Source organism: Blennius ocellaris, assembly GCF_963422515.1.
Source record: "Blennius ocellaris genome assembly, chromosome: 2".
In the NCBI taxonomy this organism is placed as follows: domain Eukaryota; kingdom Metazoa; phylum Chordata; class Actinopteri; order Blenniiformes; family Blenniidae; genus Blennius; species Blennius ocellaris.
In genome coordinates this window covers 3,901,392-3,921,900 of record NC_137651.1, presented here as the reverse complement: position 1 = coordinate 3,921,900, position 20,509 = coordinate 3,901,392, and the positions used below count along the sequence as shown (strand labels likewise).

General features: G+C 40.6%; 4 protein-coding genes and 1 long non-coding RNA gene across 5 annotated transcripts; 4 read left to right on the top strand and 1 right to left on the bottom strand.

Moving 5' to 3' along the window:
* Positions 1-1,586: 1,586 nt before the first annotated feature.
* On the top strand, positions 1,587-2,700 carry cldna (claudin a). Its single transcript, XM_080509028.1, has one exon. The coding sequence runs from the start codon at positions 1,655-1,657 to the stop codon at positions 2,276-2,278; it is 624 nt and encodes a 207-aa protein (XP_080365154.1). The 5' UTR covers positions 1,587-1,654; the 3' UTR covers positions 2,279-2,700.
* Positions 2,701-4,408: 1,708 nt separating this feature from the next.
* On the top strand, positions 4,409-5,490 carry LOC308139545 (claudin-4-like). The gene has a single exon (XM_080509005.1). The coding sequence runs from the start codon at positions 4,419-4,421 to the stop codon at positions 5,052-5,054; it is 636 nt and encodes a 211-aa protein (XP_080365131.1). The 5' UTR covers positions 4,409-4,418; the 3' UTR covers positions 5,055-5,490.
* Positions 5,491-6,652: 1,162 nt separating this feature from the next.
* On the top strand, positions 6,653-7,860 carry cldnf (claudin f). Its single transcript, XM_080508994.1, has one exon. It carries the CDS (start codon positions 6,729-6,731, stop codon positions 7,461-7,463), a length of 735 nt encoding a protein of 244 aa, XP_080365120.1. The 5' UTR covers positions 6,653-6,728; the 3' UTR covers positions 7,464-7,860.
* A 675-nt stretch (positions 7,861-8,535) lies between these two features.
* On the top strand, positions 8,536-9,690 carry LOC308139557 (claudin-like protein ZF-A89). The gene has a single exon (XM_080509017.1). It carries the CDS (start codon positions 8,595-8,597, stop codon positions 9,225-9,227), a length of 633 nt encoding a protein of 210 aa, XP_080365143.1. The 5' UTR covers positions 8,536-8,594; the 3' UTR covers positions 9,228-9,690.
* A 5,765-nt stretch (positions 9,691-15,455) lies between these two features.
* LOC308136586 lies at positions 15,456-18,338 on the bottom strand. Its single transcript, XR_013936833.1, has 3 exons — positions 18,252-18,338; positions 17,861-17,909; positions 15,456-15,620 (listed from the first exon to the last, which is right to left on the bottom strand). It is a non-coding gene; the product is annotated as an uncharacterized lncRNA (long non-coding RNA).
* Between the last annotated feature and the right edge of the window lie 2,171 nt (positions 18,339-20,509).

Here is a 20,509-nt window from a genome sequence, read left to right as displayed (position 1 = left end):
TAAAACATAAAAATGAATCAAAACATTCTACATTTCTCATTTTGGTATAAATACATCCCATTTTTGTAAAGTAATTAAGTCAGTTAAACATTTCAATGTTGAAAGTTGCTCACTCCTGTGTATTAATCAGTTGAAATAATAAATGGTCATTTTAAATTTTAATAGGAAAAACTTTTATTAGAAGATGTTAAATTTAATTAAAAAAAAACATTATTCTGCATTTGGGATTATAACGTAAAGATAACTCAAATACATTTTCAGCACTTGCATATCACAGTTTCAACTGAAAGTTGTGCCACTCAAGAGATGGTAGGTTTACCTACAGGAGCGAGATCCTTCAGAAAATCATTGTTTTTCACCAAATAATGTGAATTTGACACTTATTAACACTAATGCCAACTATGACTTTCACAATGATTTTGAATAAATAAGTGCTGATTATTTAGCTTTAAAGTGGCCAAAAAGTTAAATCTTTCATTATTTATATGAAAGAGCTACTTGAAAACAGATTTATTGGAATAGTATGGAAATTTGAGATTGTTCCGGAGAAGGAAACAGAAAAAAGACTATTTAAAGTAGGGCATTTTAAAATGAAGCATTGACGGCACTGAAATCAGATGTAGGATAGCTCACATTTTTATCTCAAGACATTCAAAGTCTTTAAAAAATATTACTTGAGGTGTGACTTCCTGGAGCGGATGGGGCGAGGCGTCTCCCCCTCCAGTCTACGTATCATCATCCCCCTCCCAGGTTTCTGTGTTTTCTCAAACCAATCAAGTTTTGTAGTAGAATTTTTCACAATATCTTAATCTGTACAAAAGCTCTGTATAAACGTCACTTGACTGTATTAAGTCATTTGTATTGTGAAAGTGGATCAACTTGATCTTCTCCGCACCTGATTAAAGCTAAAACTGATCACATGATTTTTTATTAAAAAAAACAAAACAACTCTTGATGCACCATTTTCTTCACACCATCAGATTTTAGTTTAATTCTGCATTATTTAGGGTATTTTTTTAAAATTATTATTATTATTTCTTGTCAATGGGAGATCTATAGGCAATACATGATATTGGTTGACAGGTTTAACATTTGTCATGTTTTTTCTTAGCTTGTTGTTTATAATGTTTTTGCTTTTCTTTGTAATGCTATCATCACCCCCAATCAACAGCTGCAGCTCATTTCAGTTGGTGTGTTTGAAGCATTTGATATTCATCAAACATTAACAAAGTGGCATTATGAGCACACAGAAGGAACAGAACAAGCACCTGATGGCTGTGACATTAAGGGTGTGTCCGACGGTATTTTTGAGTGTGCTGCACCAAAACCAACACCTGTGAGTCACCGAGTGCCTCTTACACCTGCTGTGAATGCTTGAGTGAGACAAAAGCCGACATGATGGCACATGTCTGGGCCTGGGATCATAGGCGGGCGGGCGGGCGGGGGGGTGGGATGGCGGGCGAAGGTGGGGGCAGTCACCGCGTCACTGCTCTCTGTGTGACAGTGCAACATGTGTCATGCCCCTCCTGAGTTCAGTGTATAAAAGGCCCACTCCAACCTTCTCCAAACATTCGCTCTTTGGAGGATCTCTCAAGCGAGACTTTCAAGCACTTTGGACTTTTGTATTTGGACGACAGCACTTTCTAACGGAAACATGGTGGCGGCAGGCTTGCAGATGTTGGGCATTGGCCTGTGCATTATTGGCTGGATCGGAGCCATCATTACCTGCGCCCTGCCCATGTGGAAAGTCACGGCCTTTGTGGGCCAGAACATCGTCACGGCCCAGACGACGTGGGAGGGCATCTGGATGACCTGCGTGGTCCAGAGCACGGGCCAGATGCAGTGCAAGGTCTACGACTCCATGCTGGCCCTGTCCCAGGACCTGCAGGCCGCCCGCGCCCTCATCATCATCTCCATCCTGATCGGCATCCTCGGCATCCTGCTGGGCATCGCGGGGGGCAAGTGCACCAACTGCGTGGAGGATGAGAGCGCCAAGTCCAAAATCGGCGTGGCCGCTGGTGTGATCTTCATAATTTCGGGCGTGCTCTGCTTAATCCCCGTGTCCTGGACGGCACACACCATCATAAGCAACTTCTACAACCCGCTGCAGGTCAACCCACAGAAGAGGGAGCTGGGAGCGGCGCTCTTCATCGGGTGGGGAGCCTCAGCCCTGCTCATCCTGGGCGGCGCCCTCCTCTGCGCCAACTGCCCCCCCAAGGATGCCTTCTCTGCCAAGTACTCAGCCCCCCGCTCATCTGCACCAAGGGACTACGTCTGAGGAAGGGAGGCCCGGCGGAAAAGCCATGAGACTGAAAAAAAAAAAAGACTTGATGTAAATGAATTGTGGTCCATGAAATTGATTCATGCTATCAATTGCTCAGTTTGCTACTTTAGTCCAGAATTTCTTTTCATTGATGCTGAGAGAGAGAGAGAGAGAGAGAGAGAGAGAGAGCAAGAGAGAGAGAGAAAAAGGGTGTGCCTCCCCCCACACGCACACACCCAGAAAACTGTTATGTGAACTGAGTCACTAACGGCTTGATCAGCGGGAAATGTTTTGTACTTATCACCCTACTTTGATGTATTTTGTTTGACTCATTTTGCTCTTATTTCATCAAAAAGCATCTACATATCATTTCATGCAAATGTGTTTTTATATCTGTCGACCTGAAACTGTAAATAAAACTATTTTGTTAACACTTACTTATTGCGTTTCACATGTTTTTGATTAAACTTTGGATAAAGTGGAGCCTTCAATAGGGACGTGAGCTAAAACTGATATATAGCAGGCAACCCATGAAAAAACAGATAATGTTCACCAAATTAATACTTATTACAGGTCAGTAAAACCATTCTATCATAGACCAAAACACAACATTTCCATGAAATAATTTTTTTTAAGTATAAAAAGAAAAGTAGAAATGGAAAAGAGAAGTTGAAAATAAAAAGACTATTTATAGATGTTATAATTTGGGAGATATTTCATCATTACTTAACAATAGCAAAAACTTAGTACAACATATTATGTTGTGACATAAGAAGGGTCTGTGGTGTGTGTGTGTGTGTGTGTGTGTGTGTGTGTGTGTGTGTATTCAATATTTTTGTCATTTGCATTTATTAAGAAGCTGTTTATTTGCCTGAAAAGTGCAAAATAACTAAACAGTGATTTATGGATGTGAAAATATTTTGGGGTAAAATTTTTATTTAAAAAAAAGTTCATTGCTGTATTAAACAGTCTTTTTCTTTCTGTGCTGTGACTCCGCAGTTATTATCTACCCAACACTGCCCCTTGCTGTCATGAGAATAGCAGTACAAACAAAAGGTAGATCCCCCCCCCTACAGGCTCACACATGCCAGGATTTGTTATGTTGTTCTGTCCTTTTAATTTTCTCAAATTCAGAGAATGAATATTTGAGGCCACAAAAGAAAATATTAATGAACACTTGTGGCCCTATGCACACACACACTCACACTCACACACACGCACACGCGCACGCGCACACGCACACGCACACGCACACGCACACACACACACACACACACACACACACACACACACACACACACACACACACACACACACACACACACACACACACACACAGATCAGTGCATCCCGAAACTTTATCTCCATTACACTTTATTTCCTTTACTTCTTTGATTTCTAGCTTCTCTTTCAGTTTGGTTTTCCATTTGAGGTGTGTTTCATTTCAGGTTAACTCCACCATTCACTTGACTGCAGAATATTTTTACTAGTTTTCCTCCTTGTTGCCCAGCTGAGTCAGTCATGCAATGCCTGGCTTCAAACAGTCAGTATACAGGCTTTCAGATTATGTATGTTGAGCTAAATTGTTGCTCAACAGAAAACTCTTTTTAGCCCCATTCAGAACTTAAATCTACACGAAAGAAAAGAAACTCATCGGGCCAACTAGATTAATTTATTTCAATTGGTATCATCTAAATGGATCAAGTTCTTTGAACCGAATTTAATTTATTAACTTAAGTTTAAAGCACTTTATTCATTTTTGAGGTTACCGACTTTGACTATTTTCTTTTTTCAGTGTCAACTAAATCTATTTATATGTGGATGTAAAGAAAGATTTCAAAAGTTTCAAATTCAAATAGTTCGTTTTCACTGCTTCGTAAGTTTGTTGTAGATATCTCAGACAAAGAGCAGTACACTTTCTGTTTTCTGGAAATCTGACCTTGAATCTCTGGCTTTCGAGCAGATCAGCACTCTTTAAGGTCAGTGGGTCTCTGTTTGTGTGTAAACTTGTTGTGGCCAATAGGACTGGCGTGCTGTGGTATCACACACCCTCATGTCAGTGTCCCTTCTTCCCACACTAGAGCCTATAAATATCGGCTCACGCCGTTCCGCTTGTTTTTGCCGTTTTGGACGGGAGAGGGATAACACCGGCGACATGGTTTCTCAGGGGATTCAGCTCATCGGTATCTCGATGTCTGTCATCGGCTGGTTCATGGTCATCGTGGTGTGCGCCTTGCCCATGTGGAAGGTCACCGCGTTCATCGGGGCCAACATCGTGACGGCCCAGACCATCTGGCAGGGCATGTGGATGAACTGCGTGGTGCAGAGCACCGGTCAGATGCAGTGCAAGGTGTACGACTCCATGTTGGCGCTGCCTCAGGATCTGCAGGCCGCTCGGGCCATGATCATCATCTCCATCCTCACGGGGATCTTTGGACTCTTCTTGTCAATCGCCGGTGGGAAATGCACCAACTGCATGGAGGACGAGCGCTCCAAGGCCAGGGCTTGCATCGCGGCGGGGGTTTTGTTCATCGTCTCGGGGCTGCTCTGCCTGATCCCCGTGTCGTGGTCTGCCCACACCACCATCTCCAACTTCTACAACCCGGTGGTGATCGCGGCCCAGAGGTATGAGTTGGGAGCGTCGCTGTATATTGGCTGGGCGGCTGCCGCGCTGCTGCTGATGGGAGGAGGGCTGCTGTGCTGGAACTGCCCGCCCAAATACGAACACCCCCAATACGTACCGAAATTCACACCTGTGAAGTCCATCTCCACGTCAAGAGAATATGTCTGAGAAGATGTCGGGATGCCACTTGACTCTCAAGGTCACGGGAACCGCAACTCGTGGGAGCGACTGCTTTACAGCTCAAAACCCATATATTCACCAGCGACATAAATATGCCATGAAATCCCAGCTCACCACAGGCTGAATGAAGTTTGATTAGTTTGTCTACTTGGCTAAGTGATCTTCAACTCAGCTGGCAGCATAAATAATGGCTGTTTGCTTTCTAGTTGTTTCAGCCAGGACCTGATATTGTTTTACTGCACTCTACAGTGGCGCTGCACATTTCAATTGCTTTTTAATTTTGCTTTTCAGTTAGTCTTACTGCGAAAAACTGTGACATTATTAGAAAAAAACACCTTGATGATCTTGATTTTCATTCAATTTATTTTCAGAAAGTTGGTAGAACATGCAAACTCTACCACATATAACTTCTAAATCCTTTATAAAAGGGCTTAATCTTTTTTCTGTTGCGGTGTTTTCGTGTGTTCATTCTGCAAATGATTTGTTTGTTGGTGTAATTTCTCGCTGTAAATAAAGGTTTCCTGGATAAATAATGACTGATGTTGTGAAAATCCAAAGCATTTTACATTATGATAACATAAGATAAACCTTTTTTTAGTCCAACAAGTGAGAAAATTGCCAAGTCAATGTTAGAAATACGTCTTAGGAAGGTATCTGTCATGGAATACAGTGGGTATCGGGGGTTTTATTATGCAAAACAACCACGTATTTAAAGTGATTGTCATCAATGCTGTAAACAATGACTGTTATATCTTTGCCTTGGGGCTAATTGTCTTCAGGGGAACAAGCAGTGGCTTTGGCCCCAGGTCCAAAAAGGTTTGGACAATCAATAACTTGTAAATAAATACCAAATGCACAAAAATGTCACAAATCCACATTTCATTCAAAATGGAACAAAAATGACATTATGTGTTGTTAAAAGTAACACAATCTAGAAGTTTCAGTTTGGTGACAGTCAAACAAAGTGGAGAGAGAAGTGACGATTGCTGGTAACATAAACTGGAAGAGCAAATGTTTGATCATTTGGATTAATTTACAGCAGAAACATAATTGGTTAAAAAAAACAGAGAATCTTAGAGAGGCATTTTCGAGAGGTTCACCAAGCTGTAAAACAGTCTCAGACATGTGCTCCCCAATGTGAACCTACAATTATTTGGATGATTCAATAATCCAAAACACATTGTATCATCACATGATTCTGACAATTATTTTTGGTGTGCAAGGACAGTGCGAGAGGTTTATTAGTTTCTGTAGTGATCTTGTATTTTACCAATGGTATGGTATTAAACATTATTGTGGACATTTTGTAAAGCTATCAGTTTCTCTGTCTTGTGGCCTGGGCTGGTTTGGGGATTAACAACAGCAATGATTGGCAGGAACGACATCCAACAAGCCATCATTATTACAAGAACAACAACAAAAAAGAAATCTGCATATGAAGGCTTATTGTACCAGCACAGCGGCAGGCCGTTGTTGAATGATTGGTGCCACTCCTCTCGCTTCAAGTAGAGGAATCCTGTTTGGCCAGAGAAACTCACCTGACAACTGCACAGCCTTCTTCTTTTTCACATTCTGGGAAACAACAGGGGAGAGAGCTGCGTCCATCGTCGAGCAAACCAGTGAAAAACTGCTCTCGCCTGCCGCAGACAAAGCCTCTTCGCCATGGGGAAGATCGGCAAGGAGACGGCCGGCCAGGTCATCAGCTTCATCGGCCTGATTGGTGTGGCGGTGACCACCGGGATCCCCATGTGGAGGGTGACGTCCTTCATCGGAGCCAACATCGTGACCGGGCAGATCATATGGGACGGCCTGTGGATGAGGTGTGTCATGCAGAGTACAGGGCAGATGCAGTGCAGCCTGAGCGAGTCCGTGCTGAGTCTGAGCCGAGACCTGCAGGCCGCCCGGGCCCTGGTCATCATCTCCCTCGTCTTCGGATTCATCGGATTCATAATCAGCTTCATTGGGGCAAAGTGCACGAGCTGCCTGAAGACGGAGCAGTCGGGCTCCAAGGTGGTGATCATCAGCGGCTGCCTCATCATCCTCGCCGCCATCGTGGTGCTCATCCCCGTCTGCTGGTCTGCGGCGGTCACCATCACAGACTTTCAGGACCCTTTGACCATCGACTCACAGAGGAGGGAGATCGGCGCTGCCATCTACATCGGCTGGGCTTCGGCTGCCCTTCTTCTGGTCGGGGGGATCATCCTGACCACTTCCTGCCCGCCTCAACAACCGTACGGATACGCAGGATACCCCACAGGACAATTGTACCCCGCTCCTGGATACCCGGCAACCTACGGTCCAGTGTATGCTCCTCCGACATACACCCCTACGGCTTCGTACGCACCCACCAAGCCATACAGAGCTCCGTCTGCATATTCTGCTAGACAATTCATCTAGACGTGAAGAGATGGACACTTCTGCCATGGAGGTTTTAGCAACTTGTATTAAATAGAAGAATTGCACTAAAATGCATCTTGTGTTTTTCTGGATGATGGTTTGAATTCACCCATTCACTGTGACTCTTGAATATTATGAATATACCATCAAATGTATTCCTCTGTTTGAATTGATACTGTGCAACAAAATAGAAGTCTTTTTATCGTGTGACATAAGAGAGAGAAAATGTGTGTGTGTGCAGAAAATTCCTTTGCAACACGAGGAAGCCTTTGTTAATATATTTATTTTCCTCTCGTATTACTGATTTTGTAAATCGTGAATATCTGTGATGTGATCAATGTCTGTAAATATCTTTTTATTTTTCAGATCACAAGACATAATTTCAATAAAACGTTTCCTGTACCATCACTTTATCTGCTTGGAGTCATTTATCCAATAATACTATGAAAAATATTACCTCTAAAACTCCTTATAATTTATAATTTTGTTGCAGGTCATTGGAGAGGCAAAATACAGAAATCAACAAGAAAAATACATCTACTTGCATAATCCATAATAACAACTTTTTAAAATGATTTTTCATTTTAAAGATTGTGTTCTTAAATTAAATCCCATAGATAGATCATAAAGAAACTGAAGATATTTCTTGGAAAACTTTCTTTGACACAAACACACGTGATGACGCTCTATCCATCCTTAAATGGACTGCCGATGACATCCGGTGAAACTCCCTCTCCTGTTTTCTTTTAAACCTGAAACTAGTGACTGGACCTGAAGTCCCAGTCACCTGCTCCGTCAACGGCTGGCTACTGGCTGATCATTGTTTGAACGAGGAATGCGGAGCCTCTTTTCAAACTTCAATTACACAGTGTTGTCTTGGTCTGATGTTCATCACGTCGAAACCACACTGAGTGTGCATACATATAAAGTCAAGAATCTGGTCGGGCCGGTAAATCACTCCGTGCACTGGTTTCAGGTCAGAGGGACGGACATTGTGACTCCTCCTCCAGGGGAGACAACCTAAAAACCGAAGCCAAGGTGAAACAAGCTTTATTCTACTTTACGACCAACGCTGGTCTGAAACACTCGCCTCCTTCGCTTGGTTCACCTGCAGCACACTCAGAAATCGCCATGGTGTCTTTGGGGCGACAGATGCTGGGATTTGTCCTGGCGGTCATCGGCTTCCTGGGGACCATCATCATTTGCGCCCTGCCGATGTGGAAGGTGACGGCCTTCATCGGGGCCAACATTGTGACGGCGCAGGTCATCTGGGAAGGCCTCTGGATGAACTGCGTGACGCAGAGCACGGGCCAGATGCAGTGCAAGATCTACGACTCCTTGCTGGCCCTGCCGCAGGATCTTCAGGCCGCCAGGGCCCTCGTTGTCGTCGCCATCATCGTGGCCGCTCTCGGGGTTCTCCTGGGCATCGCCGGGGGCAAGTGCACCAACTTCGTGGAGAACGAACGCGCCAAGAACCGGGTGGCCATCGCTGCCGGAGTCATCTTCATCTGCGCTGGCGTCCTGGTCCTCATCCCCGTCTGCTGGTCTGCCAACACCATCATCAGGGATTTCTACAACCCCATCCTGACCAACGCCCAGCGGAGAGAGCTGGGGGCTGCGCTCTACATCGGATGGGGCACCGCCGCACTTCTCATCCTGGGTGGCGCCCTCCTCTGCAGCAACTGTCCGGCTAAAGACGGACCAGAGTATCCAGTCAAGTACTCTGGCGCCAGGTCTGTGGCCTCCAGCCGAGCCTACGTCTGAGAACCTTTGCTGCAGCACAAGAGACTGTAAATTATTCACATTGTGTGTTTCTGATAGTGGCACCCAGAGGGAAGAGACTTTTTTCGGTAATTCAGAAGTGATTGATGGAGTAAGATCGTGGGTTTCATCATGGAACGGGAAAGACAGGGTGTGAATTAAAGTACTGGCGAGAAAATCTTCCAGCAGACGTCAACACTGGACTCAGAGCGGTGTGCAATTAAGCTTTTGTCGATCATAATTGTTCTCTGAATATCTGGTGGCAAATCTAAGCTGTGAAAGCCGAACGTAAAATCATCCAAAAGAGCTTTAATGGAGTGAAACATGCACAGTACCACTGGTGTTTTGTGAATTTGTTGTATACATTTTTTGTTTTTGCCAATATCTTTGTTTGATGCAAATACCATAACTTTACTGTTTATTTACTTAAATCACTGATTTTTAATAAAACATTTACTACATATTACCTTGTGTGTGTCTTCTTGGATAGTAAGTGGGAAATGGTTGAACCAGTTCAAGATACTTCAGAATTTTGACAGAGAAACTAAATGTAGAGAAGAACAGTTTTCAAGCCTGTATGAATTCAAAGTTGTTATGGTCAATCAGGGGACAGTGAAATGACATCTTTCAAAAACCTCCAATTTGTTTAGGCTGTTCATGTCGACTTCAAATCAGTTCAACCAGTTCTTCAGTTTACGCTGCTAGTCAAAGGCTTTTTTTTTTTTTTTTAATAGATGAAACAGAGTCCTACCCACACAACAGCTTCACAATGTACCCTGGCAAGTCAAACCAGTAAAAGCTGCAGAACCACAGCGACAAAAAGATGTTGGAGGTTGTTGTGAGATTTTAAAACCTTCAAAACAAACGTGATAGTTTATCTATTTTGTCAACTGACAAAAACCAAACCTGAGTGTGTGAAGAAAATAGTAAAATGGAGGAAAGTGTCTAAAACCTTTTCTTCAATGTTTAATTCAAAACGTCTGCTAAAGGATTCAACCCTGACTTGTGAAGTTCAGCCTGACGGGATGTGAACTGAAGGAAAGGTAAACGTATTTATAGAACACCATTCAAACACAATGCAGTTCACAGGACTTTTCAAAGAAATCCAGGAAATGCAGACCTCGGAAATAAACCAGCATGTTATTGTAAAACTGCAGATTTCCACTAATTAAACTGCAATCAGTTTTATTTGCACCTTTTACTAATTATTTGATGTCAAAATGATTAGAAACGAAACCAAGAAGGATAATTCTTGTCTCAATAGTTTTCATAATAGCATTGCAATGATTATAAACTGGAACAAAATGAAGCCTTGAGACACTTTTTAAAGCACAAAAGGTTAAAAGAAAGCCACATTATTTAAATGTTACAACATAACAACATTAACGGCACAACTTAACACAGCACAACATTTTGTTGTAGTGGTTAGCAAAGATAATAAAATTGGCAGTTTTATTTCCAAACAGCACTGAATGTATTTCAATGTGATAAGAGGAGGTGGAGCCCTGTTCATGATCACATCACACTCTATGCAAATCAGTGCTCCTTCCAACTGTCGGAGCTTTGTCACATGTCTGTTTCAGACAATTCTCACAATTGTTGAGAAGAAATGGAAATGGCAGTAATGGCAGTCAGTGACTTCTGGGGAAAGCTGGATGTGTGATCATATGTCCTATCCACGAAGCGCAACGCTTCATGGATTGAGTCACTCACCGAATCTTTTCCTGTGTTCAAACCAGCAACTCAGTTTGATCATTTTATTCATATTTTATGTAAACTTTTAGCGGTTTAATCTCTTCTGTCAATCAGGAAGACTTTGATCAGAATTGTTTAAAAACTGACCATGTGAAAGCAGATCTATTCACATAAAGTACAGTGCAGACGTATCAGTGTGAGTCTGGGATGCGAGGTGGTTTCTATGTGGAGTTTTGGCTTCCTGATGGTAAAACACCCCGTAGTTGTGTAAGTGAGTGTTGTTGTCTTTATGTTTGCCCTTTAATAACCTCTCCAAGGTGTTTCCTGCCTTCACAGAGTCAGCAGAGAGTCAGACGAAGTGTAAACTATAAAGATGGATGAATTGATTTGATTGTTTATCTTATTTTGTTTTTGCTGCATTTGTTCATTTTCAACTGTTTTAAAATCTTGTGTGTAATTCTTAAATTCACTAATATATTTCTTATCTTGCTACAATTGTTCACTGTTTCCAGTTTGCACTAATTTACATATTCCACGCATTGTGAAAACTATACCTGGAAATGAATCCCTTTTTGTTTCTGATTCTGATGTGGAAATATATTACCATACTATTTTGTTTAAAAACTAACATTTAAAACCCATATTTATTCCTTAGCTTTCAACCCAACTTGAGACTCAGCTCCTGTTTTTTTAATCTTCACATTTTAATATTTCTATTGTTTGCACTTTATCTGTTTATTTCTAATTATGTACAGTACTTTGCTTCAGCTGTAGTGGTTTTTAGAGTACTATAGAAATAAAGTTGAATTGAGTATACAAAATATCGCTAGTCACTCTAGTACTAAATTAAAATATGGCTCCTGTGTCTTTCTAAATTCTTCCCGTAAAATCTTATTCATGTTTGTTTTTAAGAGTTTCACCAAACCCTACTGACAAAATCACATTATCAAATACAACCCACGAGTTTTGGTTGGATCCAGAACATTTACTTTAGAGTGTATAAACAGCTGCTGAGCGTACAAACAAGCCTTATTTAGAAAAAAAAAAAAAAAAAAGAAAAAGAAATAGGGGTAATGGCAGCAACAGTTTCAGGAAGTTTCTCCAGCATTTTGAATCATCACAAACGTGACGCCAGCATAGCGCAGCAGGGTGGGTCGGAGGTGTGAACACACCCTGCTCTGTTGTGTTGCGTTTCACCAGGTATCACATTCCCCGGCTGTCCTCCGCGGTGAGAGGGTGAATCTGCCTCAACCGGTTACAGATCAGTATAAAAACATTTCCATCATCTTTCAGTCCAGTAGTGACTCAGCAACAAATGTAAAAAGGAGGAATTCAAAGCAATTTTTTTTGCTTTCAGTCGGGGTTGAATTCATGAATTCATCATCCATGCCTGCATAACTAAACTTTCAGTCGTAAGCCTGTGTACATTATTATTTCTGACATTATATAAAGATAAGCTGCTATATATATGTGTTCTAAAAGAAATGTAACATTGATCGAAATGTAATACAATTTGATTCGTACTGTGACTTATATTTATTCATATTCTGTGTGACTGCCTCTTTAAGAGGCAAATTAATGCATAGGCAGCATTATTCCTTGCCCAATTAACTAGTCCCACACTGTTGGGAGCACATATAGGAAAAGCACATCAAAATGTGTGGGAAATTCAGGGATAGTGTGCTCTGACTTTAGTTTGTGATTTTGCGACCCGTTTCCACAAAACTAAACAAAACAACAAAAACTAACCTAAAAAGCAAATCTGAAATGTTATACTTATAACATTAATATCTCCTTTCCTGGGGTGTTTTGGATTAAAACACCTAATGGAAACACAAAAAAATGAAACACCAATGCTTAGCATGCATTCTTTATCATTTTTTGTTTGCAAGCGCTTTATGTATAGTTTGAGTAATGGCCAAATGAAACTTCATGAAGCACTTTCTTTATTTTCTGACTCCACCAGATAGCACTCTTGGTTTGCAGATAGAGACTGAAGGACTGGTAGTCTAATGTGTTTTCAAAGATTTCAGTCTCAGCTATGCATTTCCACAGACAGTGTCATTTAGTGGCTCCAGGAAATAAAGTGTTTCATGAAGCTTCGTTTGGTCATCACTAATTTGACCCTCACAGTGGTACACAGGAGTAGGATGTTTGACACAAGCATATTATATAGGTATCTGAAGTTGAATCGAAAGTGGTTCCTGAATTCAGCAATTCTTTTCAGCTTTCATTTTTCAAGTTTGTGTATGTATAGTCTGTGCAGTAGTACTCAACATAATATGAAATATAAACATAATCCAAAAGATTCTTAGCAGTTTAGTGTTAAAATGGCTAAAGTACAAAAAAAAGTTGAATATTTCCAAATCAATATCTCAAAAGTGAAAGTGATTGTTTGAGTGACTCAACACACCTCCTTGTGTAAATTTGTATTGCAAGAATTAACGGGTGGGGGAAAGTTGGAAAACTTTGGTAGATGTTCACAGTGGCAAATATATATATATATATATATATTCAACAAAAACATTACCAATTTGTGTGTCGGAATCAATGGGAAACAAAACATTTGCTTTTGCTTTGTCTATTTATAGTTCAGTCAGTGGCTTCCTACCAACATATGCAGAATACAATTTATTGAGGCATTTATTCCCAGGTTGTGTGTGTGAGCTCTGGAGGAAAAGTATCTGTTCACCTGACAATATAGTGTTATATCTCATGGCTGTTGTCTTACGTGTGCTGTGCTGTTAGAAACAAATCAGTTTGCTTTGTTTTTACAGTAAACTCCAGGACGACCTTACTAACTTCTTCAGCATGTAGTTATGTGGGTTTTTGTGTTCCTCTGTTGTTAAACTTTTGTATTGATGATGATGCTCATGCTATTTGGCTTTATAAGAAGCATAATCAACCTTCTTAAAACTGAAAAAAAAGCAATTGAATGGACTACAAGCAGTGCCGGCTGAAGGTGGAAAGGTGGAATATTGCAAATATGTACAAGTTTGTTAATGTTTATAAAATGTTTATATATAGTATATATTAATGACTGAAAATCTAAGAGCTTAAAAAAAGCACCGTTTGTTTTGGAATTCTTTTTTGAAGTACAAATTTAAAATGCTTTGTAAAGATGAGTTGGTGTGTTGTTTGAAAATATACCTGATATATACATTTAGTTTTCAGACTAACTGAGATTCCCAGAAGAAAGAAAGAAAGAAAGTTTACACTTTGACTGCTGAAGATCAGAGCAGAACTGATGTTTAAATGGTAAATCATCTCAATTGCAGTTTGTTTTTTGCACGAGACTTTCCCAGAGACTCATGCAAAGTTTGACACATGAACAAGGTGCTGCTGATTCAGTATTAATGTTCCACGAAAGAAACATCTAGACCACTGCAGCTTGGCTGTTTACGGTTACGTGGATCTATAAGTCTGATATTTGAAGACATTAAATGTATGAGATAAATGTGGTTTAATTTCTCCACCTTACAATCAGCTGCCAGGTTCCCCGTCTCCAAAATGTGCTGCCCAAGGCTCAAAGTTTGTGTACCAGTGGTGTGTGGTGGTGTGGAGGAATGTTGTTATTCTATTAATGACACAAAGGATGCACAACATCTCATTTAGACCACACACCATTTTTATTAAAACCCATCTTAAATATGATTATAGTTACAACCACTGGTAAAGCCCTGATATAAGAATAAGAAATCAATCCATTTTCACTCAATGATCAAAGAACAAAAGTCCCATAACTTCATCTCAACTCTGATTTCAATTCTAAATTCCTGAAAGTCCTTATTTAGTGCAGAATCCTTCTAACAAAAGTAATGAAATAAAACATGCCACCATTGATATGTAATTCAAAATGAATAATAAAGACATAAGAAAAGTAACCTTCAAGACCAAATCTAAACCTTTCGGGGCAGAATCATGTAATCATGTCAAACACAAACATAAAACCTATCAAACTTTAATTGATTTCAGTAAATTCACACAACTTAAAATCACACACCATAAAACATTTAATATAGCGTCACCCCACAATTTAGCCTCTATCAGACTTAGTTGCATATTTTGCTCATGTTCTTCACATTCTTCAAGCTCTCTCGTGATGCAAAGTGATGATTGATCAACATAAGTGACTATACAGTCCACAGTCTGACATATTTCTTATTGACCGAGGCCAAACCTGCTGACCAGACCTCCAGAAAGATTGTATATGCAACATCATTTACTGATAAAGTAAAGTATAATAAAGTAAAGTTTGTACATGGCGATTTTGTGATTTTCAATTAATGTACAAAGTATCAGTATCCTTTCAATCAGTTTTCCCCGTCATTGTTCCCTCTTCAGGAAGCGTCTGTATTTAAAGAAAAGAAGAAGAGATAAAGAAGACAGTATTAATAAGAACATTGTCCAGTTTGACCAGATTTGCATCAGCTTTTTAGGCTGCGCCAATGATGATAACAGATATCTATAGCCAGCTGAAGTCTTGGATTATTTGATGATCATATTTCTTTAATCTATTACGTGTACATACCCAATTGAGTGTTCAAACCGGCTGTGGCTCCCGCCAGGGTAAACAAAAGACACTCCTCCAAGTTGCTTGATGCTTCGCAGTCTTTGAAACTCAGGTGTGTCTATGATTTTGACCAGGATTGGGTGTAACGCTATTTGTCCATGAACAGGATCATGAAACACCTTTTAAAACTAACAAAAATGAAATTAATCAAAACCATTTCCCATCCTCATCAAAAGAGTGCTACAAAAGTCAGCTGTTTTCATGAAGGCTGTTTGCACTGCATTTAATTCATTTCAACCTGCATTCCTTCCTCTCAACACAATATGTACGATTTCCTGTTGACTAACACAAGACAAACAAAATACTAACAATAAAAGCTAAAAACACACAACTTTATCTAAATTGATATTCTCACAGAGTGATGACATCTGAACCGTTTCTTATTACCTTTCCCTCAGCTCTGAAGTGGGGTAAAATTTCTCATCATTGCAGGGTTGAATAATAACATGAGAAAAAAACAGACATAAAACCCCTATATATATATATATATATATACACAGGGTATATATAAATCAAAGCTCTGCATCTCCAGCGGAGGCGATCGACCCGGAGAGGACGAGCCGGTCGATTCTTCACAAAAAGGTTTTGTCCATGCCATCTTTCCCCGAGTTCCACATGAAGGACAAGAACGAAAGAACGAACCTCAACTCCTCCACCATTTAAGTCCCGTCAACACTCCTTTATATATCATATATATATATACACACACAGTGGGGAGAACAAGTATTTGATATACTGCTGATTTTTGAAGATTTCCCACTTACAAAGTATGTAGAGGTCTGTAATTTGTATCAAAGGTTTAACTTTAACTGCGAGGGACAGAATCTAAAACAAAAATGCAGAAAATCCCAGTGGATGATTTATAAATAATTAATTTCCATTGTATTGCATGACATAAGCATTTGATACATCAGACAAACAGAACTCAATATTTGGTACAGAAACCTTTGTTTGCAATGACAGAGATCAGACGTTTTCTGTAGTTCTTCACCAGGTTTGCACACACTGCAGCAGGGATTCTGGCCCACTCCTCCATACACATCTTCTCCAGAGTGTTCAGGTTGCGGGGCTGTCGTTTGGCAACACGGACTTTCAGCACTCTCCAAAGATTTTCTATTGGATTCAGGTCTGGAGACTGGCTAGGCCACTCCAGGACCTTGAGATGCTTCTTACGGAGCCACTCCTTAGTGGCGCTGGCTGTGTGTTTCGGATCGTTGTCATGCTGGAAGACCCAGCCACGACCCATCTTCAATGCTCTTACTGAGGGAAGGAGATTGTTGGCCAAGATCTCACGGTACATGGCCCCATCCATCCTCCCCACAATACAGTGCAGTCGTCCCGTCCCCTTTGCAGAAAAGCATCCCCAAAGAATGATGTTTCCACCTCCATGCTTCACAATTGGGATGGTGTTCTTGGGGTTGTAGTCATCCTTCTTCTTTCTCCAAACACGGCGAGTGGAGTTTAGACCAAAAAGCTCCACTTTTGTCTCATCACACCACAAGACCTTCTCCCAGTCCTCCTCTGGATCACCCAGATGGTCATTGGCAAACTTCAGACGGGCCTTGACATGCGCTGGCCTGAGCAGGGGGACCTTGCGTGCAGTGCAGGATTTTAATCCATGACGGCGGAGTAGGTTACTGATGGTTTTCTTTGAGACTGTGGTCCCAGCTCTATTCAGGTCATTGACCAGGTCTTGCCGTGTGGTTCTGGGCTCATCCCTCACTGTCCTCATGATCATTGATGCCCCGCGAGGAGAGATCTTGCATGGCGCTCCAGACCGAGGGAGATTGACCGTCGTCTTGAACTTCTTCCATTTCCTGATAATTGCACCAACAGTTGTTGCCTTCTCACCAAGCTGCTTGCCTATTGTCCTGTACCCCTTCCCAGCCTTGTGCAGGTCTACAATTTTATCCCTGATGTCCTTGCACAGCTCTTTGGTCTTGGCCATTGTGGAGAGGTTGAAGTTTGTGGACAGGTGTCTTTTATACAGGTAACGAGTTCAAACAGGTGCAGTTAATACAGGTAGTGAGTGGAGAACAGGAGGGCTTCTTGAAGAGCAGACAGGTCTGTGGGAGCATAAATTGTTATTGGTTGATAGGCGATTAAACACTTATGTCATGCAATACAATGGAAATTAATTATTTAAAAATCATACACTGTGATTTTCTGCATTTTTGTTTTAGATTCTGTCCCTCGCAGTTGAAGAGTTTGATACAAATTACAGACCTCTACATGCTTTGTAAGTGGGAAAACTTTGTTGTATCAGAGTGAATCAAATACTTGTTCTCCCCATTGTGTGTGTGTGTATATACACACACACACATATATATATATATATATATATATATATATATATATCTCGAGCCACCTACTCAATGCCTCCAGCCTTTGGCACAACCATGGTTGCAGTTTGATTCCTGGGAATAGACAAGTATTTAGTCATATTAGGTTTAAAACAAAAGGCTCAGTTCAATCATCAAACAAAGAAACCTCTCTCTCAAAGACATTGTCTTAATAACCAAGCTGTGATATCAAACTATAACTTTGTTATACAGAATAGAGATTTATTTAATGACTGATGGAACATGACACTGGAACCATCATTCATTAGAAATAATTTCAAAGAATCTCACTTCATACTTCAGCATATAAAAACAACAGTTCCAGATCAGATTTTAATAATATTTTTTCAGAATTACATTTCACATGGAAAAAAAAAACAAGTATCCACACAATGACAGAATGGCCTTTATACTTACAGAATGTGGTTATTTTCCTGGTGAGATGCTTGAAGAGAAAATTAAAACAAAAAATATTGACAAAAAGAGAACATTAGTGTGAAGTGAAGCTAAGTGATGTCCACCTTCCGTTGACTGAACAAGAACATGTGCATGCTCTTATACGTGTGTGTATTTGTGTGTGTGTGTGTGTGTGTGTGTGTGTGTGTGTGTGTGTGTGTTGGGCGTGGTGAGATCGGCCGGTCCTGCAATGATCTCAATCAAAACAAAATCACATCAAGACAGACTTCTTTATTCCAGGAAAAGAATCTTTAAAGGGACACAAATATTTGTTTAATACATCATATGACAATCACGTGGATGATATGACAAACTGCCCAATTACTCACAGGAAACTTTATTCTCATTATATTTGATGACATTTAGGGGCCGTCCACACCATGAAAACATTTCACCTAAACATGCTGTTTCTGACCTGTCGTCCACATGAGGAGGTTTTAGAAGCATAAAAACAGGTTTTGGGGAAATTTTATAACCTCGGCAAATTTGTGAAAAAAGATCTGTGGAAAAAAGATTACGTAATCGCCTTTCCCTCCTCCCTCGGTCCGTGATGTCATCAAATAACCACAACAATCAGGGACTACAAGTTCTAACTTCTAAATTTCTATGTGCTTTGTCTTCTTCTGCGTTTGGTAAGTCACAGCGCCCCTAAAGGCCTGGCATGTGTACTACAAGCCCTGAAAGCTTGTGTTGAGCCGTGTTCATAGTGACATGTTTTTTGGAGAAGGCTGGGGAGAAAATAGATAATTTTTCTCATCGTGTGGATGTACCCTTAGAGGACCAAGCTGGGAAGACTGGTTGTCTTCAAATCAGACGCCCCAAATCAATGTGTGTCATTAAAGCTGTATGTGTGTTGGTATCCGGAGTAGCTGATTTCTATCTCCTTTGCTCTGCCATCATATATCAGGCTGATAGCTGAACAACCTTATCCTGGAATGAACAATCAGAATGTCCTGATCATATTTTCAGCATCTCAGCATACACATAAACCGTGATGATAATATTGCGAATGTGATATCCTTCACACACAATTGAGCTACACATCAGAATCTGTTGTTCTGTGCAGAGACCCTCCGGGGAAGCTGTTGTCTAACCTCACTCCATGCCACTATTTCCTTTCATCTTTAACACGACAGCTGCATAAAGGTCTGGATTGGTGAAGTGATCTGCAAAAGAAATAACAATAGCACTTGTTAATGCATTGTGTTATGCCTTGTTCTCACTAAATGTTAACACTGATTTATCCTTTGGTGACAACTTTTGTTCCAATCCAACTTTAATACTAGTCTTAAATACTTATGATGTAAAATATTAGCAGGTTTTTACCAGTATAAGAAAATCTACACCGATCACACAAAAGTATGATCACATTATCAGTAAATTGTATTCATACAGCACCTTTGGCAGATAAAGGTCACAAAGAAATATGAACACGATGTAAAATTTTAAATTGTAGAGCTTTTACCCGATTACAGACACTTAGGAAGTTAGTGTTACTCCATGCATTGTGGTACTTTTAGATTAAATTGATCTATATCTACTTCTCATCAATACTTTTACTTTTATCTCGGTTCTTTTGGATTAAATTTGATTCGGCTGGATCTTACATGGGTGGACACCAGACATAAGGCACACATATTTTGTACAATAAATTACTTCTGATTACCTTTTTCAATTGCAAAGTTGCAGAAAATTACTGTCAAGTCATACACAGACTTGGGCAAGAGTTTGAGAACAGGTTTTGTGACTTTGATCAAGTTGAACCATGTATGTCATTCATTTCCAATTCAAATGATTGATTGATTGATTCAAAATAAATGCAAAATAACCTCCAGCTCAACGCCTAAAGGGCTGCACCAAACTTTTGGTTCCTTGTTGACACAGGAAAGTACAGTGGCGTGTGCACAGCAGCTATGAAGAATGCTAGTCTGCTTGGTTCAACCTATCTCTGTGAATCAGTGTTTTCTGCCAATTGGCTAGAACATGGCTGTGAAAGTTTGACAGCTTGCACATTCGATAAGGTGTTTTCTTAGTTCAAGGTGATTTAGTTCAACTATGGTAAGAACCTGCCATGAAGAAGCCTTCATGTCTTGCAATAGCACTGCATTTGCATCGCCCATCAGTTGTACAGACTTTCCTGTCCGGGTCCCATCTTAGGACCTTTCTGTACACCTTTTCCCACCTCGGGAAGAATCTTTTGCAATCTCTACCTGTTCAGA